The sequence below is a fragment of the Sturnus vulgaris genome, chromosome 14 (assembly GCF_052056855.1).
Source record: "Sturnus vulgaris isolate bStuVul1 chromosome 14, bStuVul1.hap1, whole genome shotgun sequence".
NCBI classification, from domain to species: Eukaryota; Metazoa; Chordata; class Aves; order Passeriformes; family Sturnidae; genus Sturnus; species Sturnus vulgaris.
In genome coordinates this window covers 10,220,091-10,240,805 of record NC_142256.1, presented here as the reverse complement: position 1 = coordinate 10,240,805, position 20,715 = coordinate 10,220,091, and the positions used below count along the sequence as shown (strand labels likewise).

The 20,715-nt window shown below is 48.0% G+C and overlaps 1 protein-coding gene across 1 annotated transcript; it reads left to right on the top strand.

Annotated features, from left to right (window-relative positions):
- The first annotated feature begins 555 nt into the window (after positions 1-555).
- Positions 556-6,376, top strand: LOC106860268 (uncharacterized). The gene is made up of 2 exons (XM_014888039.2): positions 556-946; positions 4,248-6,376. The coding sequence occupies exon 2, from the start codon at positions 4,273-4,275 to the stop codon at positions 4,930-4,932; it is 660 nt and encodes a 219-aa protein (XP_014743525.2). The 5' UTR covers positions 556-946; positions 4,248-4,272; the 3' UTR covers positions 4,933-6,376.
- The last annotated feature ends 14,339 nt before the right edge of the window (positions 6,377-20,715 follow it).

Sequence of the window (20,715 nt, the reverse complement as noted above, 5' to 3'; positions counted from 1 at the left end):
GCTGGTAGATAAGGCTAGCACTGAGAGATAAAAGAAACAATGGGAAGGATTCCACTGATTGATGAATCAGGAAAAAGACATTTGCCTTTGCAAACAAACTGTAGGTGTGCTGATAAATGAAAGTGGATATTGAAAGGTGAAAGAAGCAATGCGGGAAAACCATGGATTCTATAAGGATTAGAAATTAAAAGGGAGGGTTATACATTAGAGGGGAATCTTAGGTATCAGGCGTTCTGGGAAGTCTGTATCTCTCAAGCCAATGGGGAAAGAGAGAGGGAAATGTGGCCGGGAAATTGGGATAAAAGAGAGGCTGAGTCCTCCAAAAATTTGAGAGATTCCAGGGAAATGCTCCATGGCCTCTCCCTTTATTCGAATAAAGTAAAAAGATTCCTCTCTCTCCTTTTTGAACATAAACCTCTGGTGTTTGCGGCTTAATTTTCCTGACCCAGGGAAGAACTTGGCTCAGACCCTGGAGAACAATGAGGAGCGGGAATGCAAATCAGCACCACCAAACCCGGGTATCCCAGGCAACACCAACACAAACATTCCCGGGATAGCCCAGTCCAGCCGTGCCAGGGACATCCTTCCCTTGCTCAGAGGCTTTTCCTCATGGATAACCTGTGCTGGCTCACCCAGACAAGTGCGGGGTGATCTGCTCCTGTGTGTGGGGAAGTGTCTGGGACTCCTTTTCCACTCAGGCCATCAGTTTTTCCAGACAGCTGAAAGTTAATGGGCACCATGATTGGAGTGAGTAATCCTTGTGAAACCAGCTCTGGAGGAAGTTGCCCAGCAAAACAAATCCCAGCTCTGACGTGGAGCCGAACACGAGGTGCTCTGTATAAAAACCAGGAATCATTCCAAGGGAAACGGCACATTTCAGCTCTGCTGAGACATCACAGAGTGCAGGGGTGCAGAAAACTATCCCTGGCTGCTTCTTCCAGCAAATGTAAGTATTTTTCCTTTTCAAATAAGGAATAGCACCTCATTACCGTCGGGATATTCAGTGCTAATCTGTCTTTTTAATTTGTTCTCCTCTTCTCTATATTCTTTGACATCTTTCCAGGAGGAATTTTGAAAGGAATTACTTGTTTAAGTGCAGGAGGTATTTTTGGGAACCCCTTAGACTACAACAGTGTACTTATGACAAATGAGAAGTTATTATTAACTGGAATTTGGGAAGTGTGTCAGGAGAGATGTCTGTGGAGATAAAAAAGCAGTGCACTGAAAACACCAAGTGCTGGTTCAGGAAACTTTCTGTGAGCTTGAGCTGAGATTTCATCTGACCAAAAACTGTCCAAGTGTCCCTGTCCATGTGCAGGAATCCTGCTGTGGGTGACCTGAACCACAGGCCACAAGAGCTGCTTTGGAGGCTGTAAATAAATGGGTCAAGCTCAGGTTTCCTCCTTCACTGAGTGTGGCCGCTCTGGAAACATTCAGGAAACATCTCCCCACTCGTGTTCCCATTCCAGGTGTGATCCCAGCTGCAGGCAGAGGGAAGGGTTTGCTCTCTTCTCACCAAATGTCTTTTGGGCTGGTGGGATTTCCCAGCTGGAGGAAGTCATGGATGGGGATCCTGGCAGCGGGAGCCACACAGGAGGAGTTTGTGGCTTCAGCCCTGCCTGTGCTCTCTTCATGCACCCACTCTTCACCAGTTTTACATTTCTCTTGCCTGTGCAGAGGCTGTGTCTGACCAGAGCCATGCCCAGGGCACTCTTTGGCACTGGTTTGGCTACAGGAGCAGGGACTGTGCCCTCCCAGCATCCTTGTGGGGTGGGCAGCATTCCCTGCCTCCTCCTGCCACAGCCCAACCGTGTCCCCATTTGACACTGGAAGTGCCAAAACTCTGCCAGGAGCCTCTGGATCTCCCCATGAACGGAGCTCCAGCACCTGGGAACATCTCCCAGCTCTGCTTCATTCCCAAGAGCAGATGAATCCAAACAGCACTTGGACAAGTGCCAGCAACTGGGATGTCTCTTCCCTATCAGACACGTCCAAGTGCCTGTGTGGTGACCCATGGGGCTGCTCCTGATCCCTGCCCTTTGTGCCACTGTTTTCTCACACTGTGCCCAGATTCCTCCAGAGGCACGAGGACAATCCCTATCCACCCACAGGAGATAAACATCTCAATCCCCTGAGGCCGAGGAGGAAATCAAACCTGGCTCTGCTGCATTCTGGATGCCAGTTTTAACCCCTAAATTATAGTGTGGAAGAGGTGGAGGGAGCAGGAGGGAGCCCTGGCAGCGATCCTGCCTCCAGGGGCAGCCGTGGGATGCAGGGATGGGTAGCTCTGGTTGTCACCAACAGAAAGCAGGAAGGCATCTTCCAGCCAGGAGCTCCACAAAGGACACTGTGGACTCAGAAAAATGCCTGCAGCACTATGGAAAATGCTGAAGTTTGAAAAATAGAGGATGGGAGAAGCATTTTGAGCTCCTCAGGGTTCTGCCCTGGGCACCTCCTCTGGTCTCTCCGGCTGCTCCTGATTCCTAAAGCTCCTCTTTGGACTCATCACCAAACCCTGGGGTAAAGCAGGAGCCCAAGCCCAGAAGCTCTGAGTTCAAATGCTCCACATGGACAAGATCTGCTGTAAATCCAGCCCTTGGATGGTGGTCCCAAAACGAGCAAAGATCTTTATTGAGGCATGTAATTGATCTCCTCGACAATATAATTAATGAAAATTGAAGCAGAAATAGGTTGCAAGAAAAAAAAATAACGACAGGAGGTTCTTAATGTACCTTTCAAAGGAGTAACTTGTTTGAAGATAAGAAGATAAATCAGGATTCAGCTGCACAGGTCATGGCTTGGTTCTCCTCCTCTTGGAGCTGGGGACTTGCACGAGTTCCATGTTGTGGATTCAGCGTTTCTTCCATTAGATTGGAATTTCTTTGGTGCTCTGTATCAAAGGGTCAAACCAATAATGGAGTCATTAAGGTTGGAGAAGACCTCTAAGATTATTTGCTTTTGCCACAAAATGCAGAGTCGTTTTTCCACTTAATCACTGTGGGAAGTGAGGGTAGGATGATTGACTCAGCTGAAATACAGGGAGAAATCTTTTCCTATTTCTTCCCCAGCAAGTTGGATAGGACACTTCAAAGACAAAGAACAGGCACATGTGAATCTCAGATGAGTCAACCTGGTACCAGTCAAGTCTCTACAAGCAATGGGAATCTCAGTCTCAAAAACCTGGCTCTGTACTTTTCACAGGAATCACTCAGGGTTATCATTTTCCCATCATCCCAGCAAAACGAAACCCAGGTGATGACTTAAACAACCACCCAGACCTGCTGGGTAATGTGCTGGAAAAGCTCTGTGACACCAGCTCCAGGGTGCTGACACAGGGAATTTTGGGAATTTACACATGGAGATAATTGCTCAATAGGAGAGAAACGGAATTGTTACACTCGGCTCAATCTCTGCTGATCAGCCTCCTTGAAACTTCTTCAGTGACAGCTCTTTTGAGCTCTTGGCCTCAAAGCTGGTCACACACCTCAGTCAAGATCTAAATTCTGCTGAGTTTCTCCTTGCAATTCATGAAAACCCAAATGTGAGATCTCTGCAGAGCCCCACCTGACACATCATTCCTCAAATTCCTGAGAATGAGCCTTCCCTCGGGTTCCCATCCAGCTGTGTATGACTTAACCATAGCTTCACCTAGGCCACATTTCTTACCTTGCTCCTCCCTAAAAATGCCTCATGAAACAATATTGAAACCCTTCAGAAAATTCAAGCTATGTGAATATGTGGCTGTTCCCACCAGGACTGATCACCCTGCTGCAGGAGGAAGCTGGGCTCAATCAATTTGCTCTATCTGTGAGAAACCCACATTGTTCTTCTTTATCTCCTCTCTCCCATTTAGATATTTAGATAACAATGCTTAGATAACAATTGCCTTGTTTATTTGTTAGAAATTAATTCGGAGACGATTTTAGTATTTTCTAGGAACTGTATCTTATCATTTTCTGGCTCCTCCCTTTCAGGGACAGGGATAATTCACACTTACACCCCTCCAGTGCGAGATTACACAGATTATGCTGTTATCTAAAAATACCCAGGCACTTTACAAACTTCATTCCTGTTTATGAGATGAATTGTAAATACAAGCTCAGATCCTGAGCTGGCATCCATCTCTGGAAGCTGGAATGTGCCTGTACAAGTGCAGGTCCATCATAGTTTGCCTGGAATCCATCCTGCTAATTTTACATTTAATCACTGGGTTGTTGTTGTTTTTTTTTTTTTAATATGTATTCCAGATATTCTTCCCTAACTGGCATTTCAATGGAGAGAGACCACATGAAAGATCTCAGAAGATACCTGGCACTGAAATACATCCAATACCTCGTCTTGTCTTCCTCCAACGCTGTCAGCACCCTCCTGGGGCTGCTGGGCAGCGCCTACACCATCATCCTCCTACAGTCTGCCAAGGTCTCCTCCAAGTCCACTGCAGTCCTCATCTCCAGCCTGGCCCAGGCAGACATCCTGGTTTTCCTCAGCCTTGTTTCCGACGCGTTTTTGGGGGGTTTTGGTGTCTCTCCCTCATCCTCGCCGCTGGCGCGGACGCTCCTGGTGGCCAATGCCCACGTGAGCTGTGTCCTGCTCAGCTGCGTGGCCTTTGAGGCTTACCTGATCACCTTCCTGCCCTCGGAATCGCGGCCCCACAGGACAGTCAGGAATGCCAGGCTGGTATCCAGGGCCGTCTGGATGCTGGTGGCTGCAGAGTGTGCCCTGTTCCTCCTGGATGAGCACCTGAGGGCCAGCAGCTCCTCCGTCCCCAACCAGGGCCCTTTGGGGCTCCTGTGCCACATCTCCAGCTCAGCCACAGCCCTGCTCCGGTCCCTCAGCTACATCCTGGGAATCCTGCTGAGGATTGTCAACGTGTACATCTACTACAAGATATTTTTCAGCATATCTCCCAGGTCTAGACTCAAATCCAAGTAGGATGTGCTCCTTCTGGGAATGCTGGGACAGCTTCAATGCAATTCCAAAGCGTTGTTCAACCAAGGCTCACCAGGGAGTTTAAACCTTCCTGATTTAAACCTGCCCAGCTGTTATTGAGGGGAGTTTGGGGCTGAGGAGCCCCTTGGCATTGAGACACCACAGCTGGTGTGTGTTTATTTAGACTTTATTCACTGTAGAGGTGAAACAAAAGACATTTCATGGTTGTAAATCAACCCCACTATTTTTTTATATAAAAAGGGGTGCTTAAAGGCTTCCTCAGGGATCTGCTGAGCCAAGAGTTGTGTAGTTGTTTACTGAAGACAGGATCTATGTCCTAAAATATTCCTAACTCAGGTGACCCCCAGGCTCTGCAGGTGGGATGGAGAGACAAGGTGAGCACTAAGGTGTCCAAGGTGGGCTCAGGGAGAGTTCCTGGGACAGAGCTGGAACCTTCCCAGAGCTGTTCTTGGGAGGTTGTCACAGCAAAGCAGGAAACAGCTTCTCCCACATCCTTTTTCTGAAATGGAGGGGTGGGAAGATGCAGGGCAGCTGTTTGCTTCAGCCCCAGGAGAGAGAGTTTGAGAACCCCGCTGTGTGGAGGTTCCATGTACTGCACCCAGAGGCATCTCCAGCGATTCCATGGCTGTGGGTTTAGAGGCAGGGAGGGAATTTTTGGCATTGGCAGAGCTGTCCCACCTCCCCTGGCAGTGGTGTGGAAGATCACAGCTACGAGTGTCCTTCTGACCACACTGGGGCTTGGGTGGATGTGGGAGAGCTGTTCCCCAGCTGGTGATTCCTGGGATTTCCTCAACACTCTGGGATTCTATCAGCAAAACACAAAGTGCTCCAGACACCTCTGACACTGCTCAATGGGCACACATGGCCATGGGCACTTCCAAATCCTCTGATTTCACACAGGAGCTCCAGGTACAGACTGTGGTGACGAGACACTGAATTTCTGCCAGACATTCTGTCATCCCCAGATCTTTCTGGCACCCCTAAATAATTTTGCCATCCCAGATCATTCTGCTACCCCCTGATCATTTTGCCATCCCTAGATCTTTCTGCTGTCCCAGATCATTCTGCCATTCCCAGGTCATTCTGCTATTCCCAGATGATTCTGCCATCCCCAAATCCTTGTGCAATTCCCGGATTTTTCTGCTGTCCTCAGCTCATGGCTGCAGCACCAGCAGCTGAGTGCTGACTTTGCTTCTCAGGGGACTCAAAAGGAAGCCCTGCCAAGGGCTGGCGATCAGTAAAAGCAGACCAGAAATGCAATCAAGTCAATTAAAATATTCCAAATCAAAGCTGATCCTGTCAGCAGGAAGGATGTCCTAATAACTTGATGCACTGTGATAACCTCTTCTTGCTCCTGGAGCATGAAGTGAGACACTCCCAGGAGAAATGAAATGTTACTTGAAGTGCTGTAATTAATAAAAATCTATTTTGTTAAAGCCTGGGCATTATTTATGTATTTCTGTAGAGGTTCTGCTAGAAAGATCTAGAGGAGATTATTATTTTGTTTCAGCCCATGTTGGCAAGGTTTTTATAGTGAATATTTAGATCACATTTGACTCCTTGGTTGGCAAAGAGGGACAGAGAGAACCCAGTGACACCGGGGGATGTTCTATCTCCTGTCCTATCTCAGCAAATTCACAGTTCTGCTGTGGTGCAGTTCCTGGCAGCTGATCCCCCTCAGCCCCATTTCTGATCACCTTTGCAGATGGAGAGGAAACAAAACCCTGCACAGGATGATGGAACTGATAAATGGAAGAGTTCCCCCCGTCAGCAGAAAGCCACCAGGGAAGACCCAGGGGCTGCTGCTGGTTTTGCTGTGCTGCTCACGGGTGCTGTGCTGGGTGGGGAAGCCCTTCCTGCTGTCCTCCAGGGCCAAAAGCTGCCCTGTGCACACCCAGCAGTGAGGAGAGGGAGTGATTTCCCAGGAGAATGAGCAGCTTTGGCTTTTCCCTTGGCTGGTGCCACCTCTGCACATGGAACAGCTCAGGTTAGACTCGGTGATCATGGAGATCCCTTCAACCTCGATGATTCTCTGCTGACCCAATGTCCCTCCTGAGAGCAGCTGGAGGCTGTGGCAGTGGTCAGGCTGAAAGGGAAGGAGATGCTCCACAAGGAAATTCTGGGACAGAACGCCAGGATTGGAGAGATCTGCATGGCTGGGACACCCAAAGCACTCTGCAGTCAAGGACAGACCCTCCAGTCCCTTTGTTCACATCCTCGTCTGAAGTTTCCAAATCCTTGAAATAAAGAGGGCTTCTTGACAGTTCAACTAAAGCACATGAGCTATTTTTATTTTCCACTTGGATACAATTCCCTGAGTCGTTTTGGCTGACTCCTGGTGGTTGATGGAGCTGTGGCTGTGGGGTCAGATAATTCTCTGCAAAAAAGCTCAGAATCTGCCTTTGCCAAGAGCTTGGAATCACAAAATCATGGGATGGTTTGGGTGGGAAAGGATCCTTAAAGGTCATCTAATCCACCCCCTGCCATGGGCAGGGACACCTCCCACTATCCCAGGTTGCTCCAAGCCCTGTCCAACCATGGACACCTCTAGGGATGGGGCAGCCACAGCTTCTCCAAACCAAATGTATTTATCATGGAGCTGTTTCCTGCACCAAACCCCAAATCCATCTTTTCCAGGACCCCAAAACCTTTTCTGGGGTACAAAAACCTTTTCAGGGATGGAGAGGCACCCATCCCTGCAACAGGGAATTCCAGCTGTCACGGGGCAGCTGAAGGAAGGCATTTCCCTCTCACAAGAGGTTCTCCCAGGACATGGGGTTTGTGTAAACTTTGCCTCTTGGAAGAAAAGTGATTTATATTTCACTGTTTGTAAGTCAGTGTCATCCAAGACTTCATCACTTCATCATGGTGCAGCAGCACCATGTGAGCAGAAAGGTCAAATAAAAGGATTTTCAGAACAGATATGTAATGGTGCCCATGAAAGAGGAATTCCCATGTTACAGGAATGACCAAAATCTTTAAATTAGAACTGAGGTTACACAACATGTTCACCTTACTTAATGATTTAGGCAAGAAGGGACCTTTTCTCCTGCTTTTGCTGGGAAGCCTCTCAAAGAAAGTTTCATAATTATCCAGGGAAAATGAAAGACTCGGTCAGGAAGGTATTTTTCTACAGGTAAGTATTTCTAGAGATGAGTTTTCTGAAGCATTGATAATCCAAACACTGGGATTTAGACCTCACACCACCCACAGAGCTGATTGGATTGAGGAGATGGGTTTGCTCCCTGCAGTAAATCACTTTAGAAGACATTGAATGTTTTTGGGAAATGTTGCTCTTTCGAGATCAAAACTCCGGAAAATTAGGGGCAATTTGGTTTCTTCTAAGAGACGCTGGCTCTATTTTCTTGAATTCACGGCTGTTTCCACGAATGCCATTTAAAGGACCTCCGGAGGTGTGCAATAACGAAACCAAGCTCTGGAAAGTGCAAGAAGGTGTTTGGCCCCGGGCTGGGAGCAGTGAGTGGCCCTGGCCACCCCAACCATTACACACCGCGTCCGACACGTCCCATCTCAGGGGTTTTGGCTCTTGTTCCCGTCGGCAGCATCATTCCAGGAATCGCTCCTGGCCGGGGATCGCCGCTCTCGCTTGCACATCGTGCCCTCTGCTGGGAGAGAGGGACCAAACCAGCCCAAAAGGAACACCCTGCTTTGCTCGGACACGTGCTGCAGAATTTGGGCAAAGGCAGGCAGGCACAGGACAGGGGGGATGGCTTTAGGATGAAGGAAGGCAGGGTTAGGTGGGATATTGGGAAGAGATTCTTCCCTGGGAGGGTGGGGAGGCCCTGGAACAGTGTCCAGAGAAGCTGTGGTTGTTCCTGGAAGTGTCCAAGGCCGGGTTGGATGGGGCTTGGAGCACCCCGGGACAGTGGAAGGTGTCCCATGGCAGGGGTGGGACTGGATGAGCTTTAAGGTCTCTTCCCAAGGGACCAGTGTGTGATCCCACAATGTGGCACAGGAGGCAGCAGGTCACAGCCAGCTCCACATCTGTTTGCCAAACCCACCTTTCAGTGGCCACACAATTCCCCTTTCTTCAGACCTTGTTTTGGGACCTCTCCCTTGCACGGTGCAATTGCCAAATAAATCCCGTGGGGGCTTTTAATCCACTCCTTTGTGGCCAGGATGGTTTGAGGCAGGACAAGGCATTGCCACACCGAGTCACCTGCACTGCTCTGCAGCCCCCTGGCCCAGCTCTGGCCCTGCTGGAGCCATCCTGGATGGAAATCTTGCAGCAGAATTAGGGAGAATGGGATTGTGTGTGCAGGGGTGGCTCTGGAGGCTGCTCCTGGAGAGCTGAGCTTTGTGTTCAGGCACAAAAACTGCGAGGATGTGACAGGGATGGACCAGGACTGTAACTGGGGTGACACAACGTGTTGATTCCTTCCTTTCCCTCACACTGACCCCCATGTTTTCCTGAAATTAAGCTGGACAGGCATCCAAACCAGAAGCATCTGCTCCTCCTTTTGGCGTCAGCAGTGTAAATAAATCGCATTTGTGATGTTTGGATTCCATAAATCTATTGCTCTTGGCTTTTCCCTGAGCGTGCTGAGGAGCAGAGGGATGGAGTCCCGGGCTCTGATCTGTCTCCAGGCACATGGAAGTTTGTTTACAGAGCCGGGTGACCCTGGGGAAGTGTGGGACTCTGCCTGTCCCTCACAGGAACTGTCATTTCCCCCAGCCCTGTGCAGAAGCAGCTCCTGGAACAGCAGCTGGAGCTCCCAGGGGCTGCAACTCCCAGTTGCCAGTGGCCACCACAGAATGGTTCTGTTGGAAAGAACTTTAAAGGTCATTTAATTCAACCCCTCCATGGACAGGGATACCTTCCCCTAGACCAGGCTGTTCCAAGCCCTTTCCATCACCTTCCCATGCAGCTCCAGCCTCATCGCCCAGGGCTGCCTCCTCTGGCACATTCCCCAGCCCAACTCGTGCTGTTGCCACGGTGGGGAGCCACAATCCTTCGGGAAGGGTTTTGTCCGTCCAGCACAGCCCTGTGCCCAGACTGGGCTAAATCCCTCCTGGAATTTAGAAATGATGCTCCAAGCCCTGGCAGGGCTGAGTTTGTTCCTGTTTGCTGCAAACCTGAGTTTGGGTGGAAAACCCAGCACCTTGCTGGTTTAAAAGAGCAGTTATGTCACCAGAGGAGGTACCAAACAATTATTTAAAACTGATTTTAGTTAATTTCTTTATTCTTTTGTTTTTAAAAACAGTTTGAAACATTTTAAAAATATTTACTCCCTCAGCTTCCCTGGGTGAGTCATGAAAACTCCCCAGCTTCTCCCCCAAGGATTTTTAATGGGCATGAGAACACCGAAAAAAGGCATTTTCCTTGTAAACACCGTGGTTTGCTGGAATTCACCCCAGAACAGAACCCCCACTCAAGTGAAGAGGTCACACTATAAGCAGATACTTTACCATAGTTTACATTTTCAGATGGAGGAAGAAGCAGAAGCACGGGAGATTTTCCTCTGCCTGCCAAACAAAACCAGGACATGTGAACCCAGGTGGACACTGACCTTGGGGCTCCACTCAGGGCTGGTTTGGGACATCCAGGACTTGCAGATCTTGATCCCACCTGGCCCAATTCTGCTTCTTGTTACTTTTCTTAAAATCCCCTACACCTTTTAGACATCAGAGCCATAACCTGGCAGCTTTGTTTCCAGTCTCCTTTCCTTATGATGGGCTCTTTGCCCTAACTGTGAGGAAGAAAAGGAGAAAAAACAGGAGGAGGAGGAGAAGGAAGGGATGCAAACCTCATTTTTCCTCTAGGCTGGAAGGTGGGTTATACTTCAGACCACCTCCCTGAGACTGGGAATATTTTCTTTCGAGTTTTCAGTCTTTCATTCAGTGAGTCCAAACCTCCCTGTTTATCACCTACATGAGAAAATGCAGATTTGCCTGTCCTGTGCCTGATCCAAGATGCAGGAGAAGCCCAGCCCCAGGGACACACAGATATTGCAGTGTGGAGGGATGTTATTCCAAGGGCGAGCTTTGCCCAAGGAGATCAATAAAAAAGAATGGGAAAAACATCAAAAGGAGAGGGATTTTCTGTGAAGTAAAAGGGTTTTTCTCTGAGAAGGCTGCAGCGAGAATGAGAGGGAGGAGGCTTCAGGAGCCTCGTGGAGCTGCTGACCTTGGATCCAGGCAAAATCTGCTCCTCACTGAGGTCAAAAGTTGTATTTGCTTTTTGAGAAAAGCCTCGGAGCTGCAGCTCCTTAATCCAAGAGCAACAACCCCGCGTGTCCCGGGGAGGAGAGAGGAGGGAGAGAATTTCAGACTGAAAGTGGGATGGAAAAACTGCAAACCCCACTGGTGCAACCCCCCCTCCCAGCAGGGTGAAGCTGCCAGGACCTGCCTGCCAGGACTGAGACATTTCCATGCCAGCCATGAAACCAAAAGCCAAGGAATCAGGGATTTCTGCCCCCAAGGAGCTGCTCTCCCAGGAATCCCAATGCTCCAGAGCTGGATCCTGGGCTCAAAGGCTCAACCACACTTGGGATCTGATTGCTCCAAGTGCTCAGAGGAAGGGCTGGGAAACAGCTTAAAATCCATTTGGTAGAAAGGTGTGAAAACACCTCAAATAGGAACTACAGAATGGCTTCAGCCTCCTTTCAGATTCCTGAGAAATTTCAGGCCCATCCTGCTCTTTTTCCCCATCTTCCCTTGTGTGGAAAGCGGCAGACATTACTCCTTTAATTATCTGGGTGTAAAAGACTCAGTAACCTGTTTGAAAGTGATTTTTATATTCAATTATCTGCACGTTTCATTGACAAGGCAGGAGGCACACAAAGCAGCTGAAAGAACGAAGGCATTTTTGAATACCTACATGGACAGAGAGCAGAGATGAAAAGCAGATGTTGGAGGCAGCTGTGTAAAACAAATATTGAGGGGGCCAGAGAAGAGATCATAAAGAAATAATATCCCCACTGATACCTCCCCAAAACCATCTCTGTCGCTGGTTAGAGCAGGTTTTTAGGCAGACAGGTTTTTATCCAGTCAGGTTTTGGGGCAGTCAGGTTTTGGGGCAGTCAGGTTTTTAGGCAGTCAGGTTTTTATCCAGTCAGGTTTTGGAACAGTGAGGTTTTTAGGCACCACCTTTTGTCTCTCTCCTAAAGCTGTGCCAGTTTGTAGCCACATCAGTACCCCAAAACTGCCAAGAGCTCCAAAAAACATCACCCCAACCTCCTCTGGGGCTGGGTGATTGCTCCACCTGCTAAATCTTGGGAATCTCATCCTCTCCCCTCACTCTTCACTCCTCACTCCATGGGATGTGCTCAAGTGAATTATGATCTCCCTAAATTTTCATTAAGGACCAGGAAATGAAAGAACTTAATCCCAATTTCTACTCTCTTCTTTCCTGGGAAGGGGAAAAAAGCCACAAAGGGGGAAAGAAGGGATTAATTAGTTACAAAATAAAAGATCTTTGTTTTCTTTACGAAGCAAGCCATGTTTTGTAACCTTTTTTCATTAAATCCCTCAAGATTATTGCTGTTGTTATTTAATTACGAGCAGACACCTCCAGGCAGCCCTTCCCTGCCTCATCAGAGGCCACTCTGGTGGTGACAGTGGCAGATGTCACAGCATGCCCTGCCCTTCTCCTCTGCTCACTGCTCTTCTCATCGTCACTGTGTCAACCAGAAACGTCCACATTTGGGAGAAAATTGTCCCCACATTGTCCCCACAGTGGCCCATGAGGATCCAAGACTGATGGAACCATTTAAGCTGGAAAAGCCCTCTGAGATGAGGAAGCCCAACCATTCCCTCAGTGCTGCCAAACCCAGCCCTGCCCCACGTCCCCAAGTGCCACATGCTCATGGCTGTTAAAAACCCTGCTAAAAATTGAGAGTTTTGTCCTTTCTCTGCTGACAGGCACTGACCCCCAGGAAAATATTGCTTTTGGCCTGAGGCTGTGGAGAAGGCTTCCAAAACTGAGTGATAGAACTGGGATCACTGGTGTGTAGTTTGGATAGAAATCTGTAATATCACATGGTGGAAAACTTAAATTTATGATTTTAGAATATAATAATATATAGAAAGCAAGATGGAGGTTTCAGGGCTGAGGTTTCTTTCTTCTTCACCTTCTTCTTCGTGGGTCCAGGTGGTACTTTTGTAATTGGATAGAAAATTCTGCATTACAGGTCATGGATGATTGGTTATTGGGTTAAAAGTAAAAATAATTTAGGTGTCTTTTCTTAGTTGGTCCTTAAAAGGCCTCGTAGAGAGTGAGATATATCACCATTTTTAGCCTGTTAGCTAGAAGTGCTGTAGAAGTCACTGTAAAAATAGATAAGAATTAATAAACATCTGAGTCTGAACACAAAATATCATCTCCTGAGCTTTTAATTCCGACTCTGGCAGAGAGAAAAAAGAAGATAAAAAGTGACAAAGTGGTGCCCCGTGTGAGGAACAAACTCACAACCTTCAGATTATGAGACAGAGATAAAAAGAAGATAAAACACAACAGTTAAATCCCTCAGGGATGGGGACTCCACCTCTGCCCTGGGCAGCTGTGCCAATGCCTGACCAGCTTTTTTCATGGAAAAACCAATGGGAATGAATCCCAGCCCTGCCCTGTAACAGGGATATTGGCCAATGCTTCCAGAGACTTTGGAGTTTCAGTGTAAATCACCTGCAGAAATCAAAATTAGGCCCTGGAAGGAAATAAAAATAACTGGTTTTAGTCAAGTTAATTTCTTTTCTGACTGATCACGCTCCCTTGCTCTCACAAAAGGAACACAAATGTCTCACCTGTTCATAATCCAGCTCTGGAAAATTCTGTTTGCTCCTCCCTCTGAGCAAATCAGAATTCCCAGTCACACCAACCATAAATTCACCCTTTGAGCATTTTTGATCCATCTCCACACTCAGTCCAGAGCACACGCCTGGTGCAAATTCCAGCCTCGTTTGAGCTCCCTCAGCTCCTTCCTCAAGGAAAGTGATGGTGAAAGGGTGTCACAGAAAGATCTTAATTCCCTTTTTTCCCAGGATGAAATGGAGAAAAGATAAAACCAAGCTGTGGCAAGACTCAGGCCTGACCCAAACCACCAAGGAGCTCTTGCCCTGCCTGGGAGAGGCTTTCACTGCAAAATCATTCCCCCAACTGGATGTGGAGAAAGGAAAAATCCATTTTTCTCTCAATTTGTCCCCTTTGGCCTCCCCAGCCCTGTGGATGTTCCTGGAGAAGAAATCCAGCCCTAAGCAGGAGGGGCCATCAGGGCTTTCCCTGCTTCACCCAGGCACATCTAAAGTCTGATGTTGGTTTCAGCCCAGATTTAATACAAAACACAGCAATAAAACCATTTTTCCCTAATAAATAAAACCTATAATTACCACAGTCCTGCTGCAGAGATTAAACACATAAAATTAAATTAAATTAAATACTGCTGCTGGTGATTAAATAAATGCCAAGACACTTGGTTCTACTCAATATAAATAAAACTTTAGTCAAGTTCCTGAGTCACAAAAGTGCTTGTCAAGGCAGGTTTCTCTTTTACACAACTGCTGAAGATGACACATTTCCTTGTCTGCAAGCATTCTCCAAGGAGAAAACTTCAGGCAATGAAAATAGTTTGGCATTTTACCAAGTATTTAAAATATTTAACAATGACCTTGAGAATTAGACAAGGATCCAGTTAAAGCCCTATTTTAAGGGGAAAAAAGGACAAAAATATGTTTCCTAGCAAAATCTGGTCCTGAAGTGTGTTTACTGCAAAGCTTATCTCAGCTATGCTCTGGACACAATGAAAATGAGCTTAAAAACAAAGGAAAAGGAAACAAGTTTAACTCCTTGTCTTAGGAATACCCTGTGACCCAGGGAATTAATTGAATTTCCAGAATACCTGATCACTTCCTTCCAAAGAGTCAAACAGTTGCTCACAACAAGGAGAGGGACTAAATCTTATGCTGATACAGAAATGGGATTTTTTTTTAATTCATGGAAAGGATCTTTGTGGCTCATTGCTGGCCCAGTGAATGAGCCATGGGCAAAGCCACTCCAGGCATTCCCAAGGGAATATTCCAAATGTTCTGAATATCAGCTCCTGTTCTTTGTGGATGAGGGCAGGTCACATGGAAGAACCCAAAGATCAGACCAGAGCTCCCTGGTGGGTGCATTTCTCTGCAATTTATTATTCCTAAACAAAAGTGAGACTTCAGCCCATTGTGATTTTGCACAAAGGGTGGAACTGAAGAGATGTGTGCTGACCTGTGTGCTGTGCTGGGATGTGTTGTCTTCGTGGTAAAACTGCTCCTTTCCTCTTTTATCACCCTGAAAAACAACCCCTGGAGCACCAGGTGTTTCTTCTGCCTGGGTTTTGTTGTGGTCCAACAGACAGGAAAAGGGTTTTTTGGTGGGCAGATCCCATTAGTCCTCACACACCTGTGTCTCTTTGTACAACGTGTGTCCCCCTTTTGTGCTGAGAAGCTGGGTCACCTCTTCTTCCCATACTATGGGGTCCTGCCAGATTTCCTTGTATTTCTTAGCAGGTGCATCCCTGGAGGGAGAATCCCCACAACATTCCCAGGTGGTGAAGCTGTGCTTGGTTAAACTCCAAGGAAATGGAGGTGGAACTGGGGGGTTTCCATCACTCCAAGGTGGAAAGCTCAGAACAGGGAGAGAGGATGGATGTGATGGCTCTGGCTACTCTGTGCTGTAATCTCTGCTATCATTTTTATGGATTATTAGCTGACAATTCCTAACTTCTTTCCCAGAAACACAAGAATTAGAAAGGAAAACAGAACCATTTCATTTTTCCAGCACATGAACGTTTGCTTCAGTGTCTGCATTTAGGTTTAGCTTTTCACATTGAGAGGGTTTTCCCCAGCTCCCAATCACTCAGTGGTGCTCTTCCCATAAATTAATGGATTTAGGAAATGCCCAAAAGCTCCCAGACTTCCAACCACAATGAAAGATAAACCAAATCATTTAAGTTCTATTATAATTGCCACAAAATGTCCTTTGTGTGTTTAGAAGAAACGTGGCACTTGGGGACTCAGTTTAGTGGTGGCCTTGGCAGCGCTGGCTTAAAGACAGAAATTAAAGAATTAATTAAAGAAACCCTTAAATCCAACAATATCTTTTTTATTATCTTGTACCTCTTTGGAGGCTGTAGGAAACCACGTCATGGATCAACACTCCAAGTATTATTCAAACAAAGATCAAAACAAGCACTCCAGACCTAAAGAGCAAAGTTATGCAAACAATTCCGAGGAGATCCAGCCATGCCAGCAGCCCTTCCAGGGGGCTGCTCTTCAACTGGGAAGGGTTGGGAGTAAGTTGGGTCAAAGGAAGTAGAAAAGGAAAAAGATTGGTAGAATTTAACCAAGAATCTGAACTGGGTGAGATCCATCCAAGCTCCTGGCAGGATTCCTCACCATCTTCATAATTCCATATTTTCAGTCTTACAAGACCAGGTTGGATGGGGCTTGGAGCAACCTGGGATGTTGGAAGGTGCCCCTGCCCATGGCAGGGGGTGGAACAAGATGAGCTTCGAGTTCCCTTCCAACCCAAACCATTTGGTGAGTCCATGATTCTTAATTTCCTTTAATTTTCACAAAACGGATGCATGCCCTGCATTTATTTTCACCCATATGTGCATTATTTTTTAGCTCGTTGGGTGTGTTAATGGTTACTGTTGTCAATAACAGGGTTTCCAAACAATTTCTGGATGACTTTGTGAACTGGCTGCCAGCTGGACAGAACGTGGAGCCAAGCTCTAACTTTCTAGTAATTGTTTCTCAAAGAAAATGAGATTTCTTAACAGACGTGGAAAGTTTATTTAAGATTTTCATTGATTTTCCCCTCTATCCTCAATTTTGGCATTTGACATGGATCCACCAGGACCTGCTGATGGATGGCAGAACATGGAGGGTCACAAGAACCTGCTCAGGATTAAACCCACCCCAGGCATTGCTCAGCAAAGGAGAAGCAACACAAAGACTGCACAGAGCAGGCAAAGACTGGGCTTATCTTGGTTATTAGAGCCACGCATTTATCACCAGGGGAAAATCAGAAATTCCCTGCTCCAGGGGCGTGGGGAGGAGTTGGTGCTGTCCCTGCAGCTGGCAAAGCTGATGAGTCCAATGTGCCAAACACGTTCCCCTCGTGCTGGGAGATAAAGCTCACGTTGAGGGAGCACAAACAACAAGGAACAGCCACACGAGGCTCTGTTAATCACTTCCATGTGCCCATTATTAGCTGGGGAGGCTGAAAGGGAGGGAGGATCAAGCAGGGCTAGACTGATTGAGACTTTTCAGCAGCAGCACTGTGGATCTTTATTAAATTGGGAGAGCGTGAGCTGGGCTGGCACCTGCTCTGCTGCTGGGGCCGGGATGAGCATCCTTGTGCCAGAGGAGGATGCACGGAATCATCCCCAGCCCTGGAGTATATCCAGGGGGGGAGACCTGCAGCCACCCAAAATCTGAGAGCTCTCTGCCCCCAGAGGGTTGTCCCTTGACCCAGCCAAGCTCTGTGTTCAGGCACAGCTCTGCCACATCCATCATTCCTACAGAGACCCAACCCCAGGGACTGGAGCAGCTCAGTGAGGCCAGAGCATCCCACTGCTGGGTGTCAGTGCAGCTCTGCCCTGCACTGCAAGCACGAGCCAATGCTCACTTCAAGCTATTCCAGCAATTTATCCCTTAGGAAAAATGTATCACCCGAAAACCACCAGTGTTTGCTGCAGCTGCAGGCCCTGGGAAGCGCTTTATGGCTCTGCCTAAATATTTGGGTTTCTGCTCACTCCATGTTTCCATCAGCCTGCTAATCACCCTGTAAAAATAGGAATTCCTCCCTTAAGGAGATAATGAACTCGCCCTGAGCAGCTGCAGGGAATCAAACATGGCAAAACCCAGTGCTCAGAGGCAGCTGCCCAATGTTCCTGCTTCCCACCGAGGTCTTTCCTCCATGTGAAGCAAAGAAAAAAAGTAGTTAAATGAGGATCTGAATTAAGTAATATCCATTTGCTATTTCCTGGTTTAATTCAACATAGGCCTGGCACAGTCCAGCAAGTCCAAGGGATTGAGGTGAGCTCCTCACTTTGCATCCTCTCTGCTGGTGATTGGTTTCAGGTCAAAATCTCCTGTGGCAGCATGGCACATGTGAGGTTATGGAATCATGGAATGGTTTGGATGTGGAGTGACTTGAAAGATTATCCATTTCCAGCCCCCTGCAGTGGGCAGGAACACCTTCCACTATCCCAGCTTGCTCCAAGCCCCATCCAGCCTGGCCTTGGACACTTCCAGGGATCCAGGCACAGCTTTTCTGTGCCAGGGCCTCTCCATCCTCACAGCCAAGAATTTCTTCCCAATATCCAACTTAAATCTCACTTTCTTCATCCTAAATCCATTCCCCCATGTCCTGTCCCTCCAGTGCCTTGCCCAAAATCCCTCTCCAGCTCTCCTGGAGTCCCTCCAGGCCCTGGAAAGAAGGTTTTTCATACATTTATTTATTTAGGGGGAGAGAAATCTGTGAGACCAAGATACACGTTTGCATTAGAGAAGCCTCCAAGCTAAAATTGCAGGAATAGTTAAAGAGTTGCACAACCACATTGTATGAAAAGCAGGAGAACACATTTGCAGTGACCCTCAGGAGACCAGAGTTTGGCAAAGCACTCAATGCTCTTGGTGAAATAAAACATGCCCTGCAATCCTTTTTACTGATGATATCAAGTGTAATATTCAATGGTCTTCAGAGGCTGAAAGCTGCTCTGCTGCTTTTGGATTAAAATGAATTGATTTGACTTTAAATTAACAGCAGATGACTTCTGGGAATGTTTATTCCCTTATATTCATCTTTGGACCATTTTTTGTTCTTTAAAAGTGTTAGAGCTGAATGCAGCATTCCCTGGAGCTGCAGGTAGTAAACAAATGGGCAACAAAACCCACCATAACATCATAACACCCAGCTTGGCTATCTCATGGCAGCACCACTGCAGCCCCCAAAATTTAGAAGTGCAGGCCTGAAAAGAAGCAGATGTTCAACTTCTGCCAAGGGTTGGGTGTGACTGAGCACGTGCTGGAATGTTTGGCTGGCTCTGAGCCCAATCCTGCTCTGGCAGAGGACAGGTATTTATAGCACAGGTGAGTCCCACCCCAGCTGATCCAGCACTTCCCAAAATCCTGGCGGATCTGGGAGCTGCCAAGAGCAGGAGGAGCTCCTCAGGCTGGGATGAGGGAGCCAGGGCTGTGTCCTGCTCATCCACACCCTGGGCAGCTCCCCAGGGCTGGAAGGGACCTTCCAGATCATCTCATTCCAGGAATCCAGAAGATTCCAGGGAATCTTCAACCAGACCAGGTTGGTCTAAACCTCTGATCCATGGCTTGGATTTTCACTGGAGCAAGGTGAGGGAAGGGTTGTCCCCATCATTCCATCACCTCCTGCCTCAAGCATTCCCAAATCCCCCCACACATCCCAGAGCCCATCTCAGGCTGCTCTGAATCCCATCCCAGCAACATCAGCCTTAGGGATGCTCCTGTGGTGCCACAGCTACACCTGGCTCCAGCCCTTCCTTAGCCAAATTCCTGCTGGGCCATGTCCAAGGCCTGAAATAACCCAGCAGAACTTTTCTATGCTCGTTTTACACTCGTTCCACTGCCTCTTGTGCCAGCTGGGACTTCTACACTTGCAGAGATGAGCAGGTGACACCTCCCACTGCCCTGGTCCTAGAGAGCAGGAATTTACTGAGCCATCCACATGGTATTGTGGGCCCAAACCAATTTCCACTGAATCAGGGAGGCTGGAAAAGCCATCCAGGATCACCCAGGCCAAGCTGTGCCCAATCCCCACCTTGGCACCAGCCTGGATCTCTGAGTGCCACCTCCAGTCCTTCCTTGGACACCTCCAGGGATGGGGACTCCAAACCTCCCTGGGCAGCCCCTTCCAATGCCTGGCCACTCTTTCCACTGAGAAATTCCTGCTGATGTCCAACCTTCATCTCTCCTTTTTCTCAACAATAATTTATGGAATTGAATGTAGGTAGCAGCTCTTGGCTGAATGAGTGTCCTGCTCATCCACAGGCTCCAGGCTGCTCCTGGCAGCTCTGAGACACCTGGACAGCCCCACCACTAAGGCAGGAAAGTCACCAAGGGCTATTTATTGTCCCAAAGGCACCTGTGGGCTGTAGGGGGGTGAGGACAGCAGCACAGCCTGTTCTCTCTCCTGGCATTCCAGGGTTTGTGCTCCCTGCCCTCAGCATGGTGGCTGGAAAAGCAACCAGAGGCAAGGCAGGAAGAGTTCCTGCTCCCCATGGCAACATCCAACAAACTCTGGGAGCCTGGGAGGCTGCCAGAGCTCCCTGGGCTCCAATGGTTTGCAGGACGTGACCTGGGCTCCTGGGCCAGTTCCAGGGGTGCCCACAGCTCATCCTGCCTGTGCAGGGACACCTGGGCTGGACAGAGTCCCTCAGTGTGGGAACTGGCACAGAACAGCCTCCCCTGCTTCATTACCCATCAGTTAATTAGCACAGGATGAGCTGCTTCAGCAGCAGCAGCTCCAGCCAGGGGACACAGGACACCTGGACCCCATCATGGTACTGGGAATATCTGGAGTGTTTGTTTCTAACACAAAGAAAACGTGCAAATGAACACAAATCTCCCAGGAATCAGAGAATCATGGAGTCATTAAGGTTGGAAAAGCCCTCCAAGATCATCCAGTCCACCTGTTCAGCTAAAAGTGCCTCTTTTCTCCCAAACCATGTTCCAAAATGCCACACTCACACATTTTTTTTTAACTCTTCCAGGGATGGTGACTCC

Coding starts and splice junctions, on each gene's coding strand:
- LOC106860268 (XM_014888039.2), top strand. CDS start 4,273: ATGGAGAGAGACCACATGAAAGATCTCAGAAGATACCTGGCACTGAAA.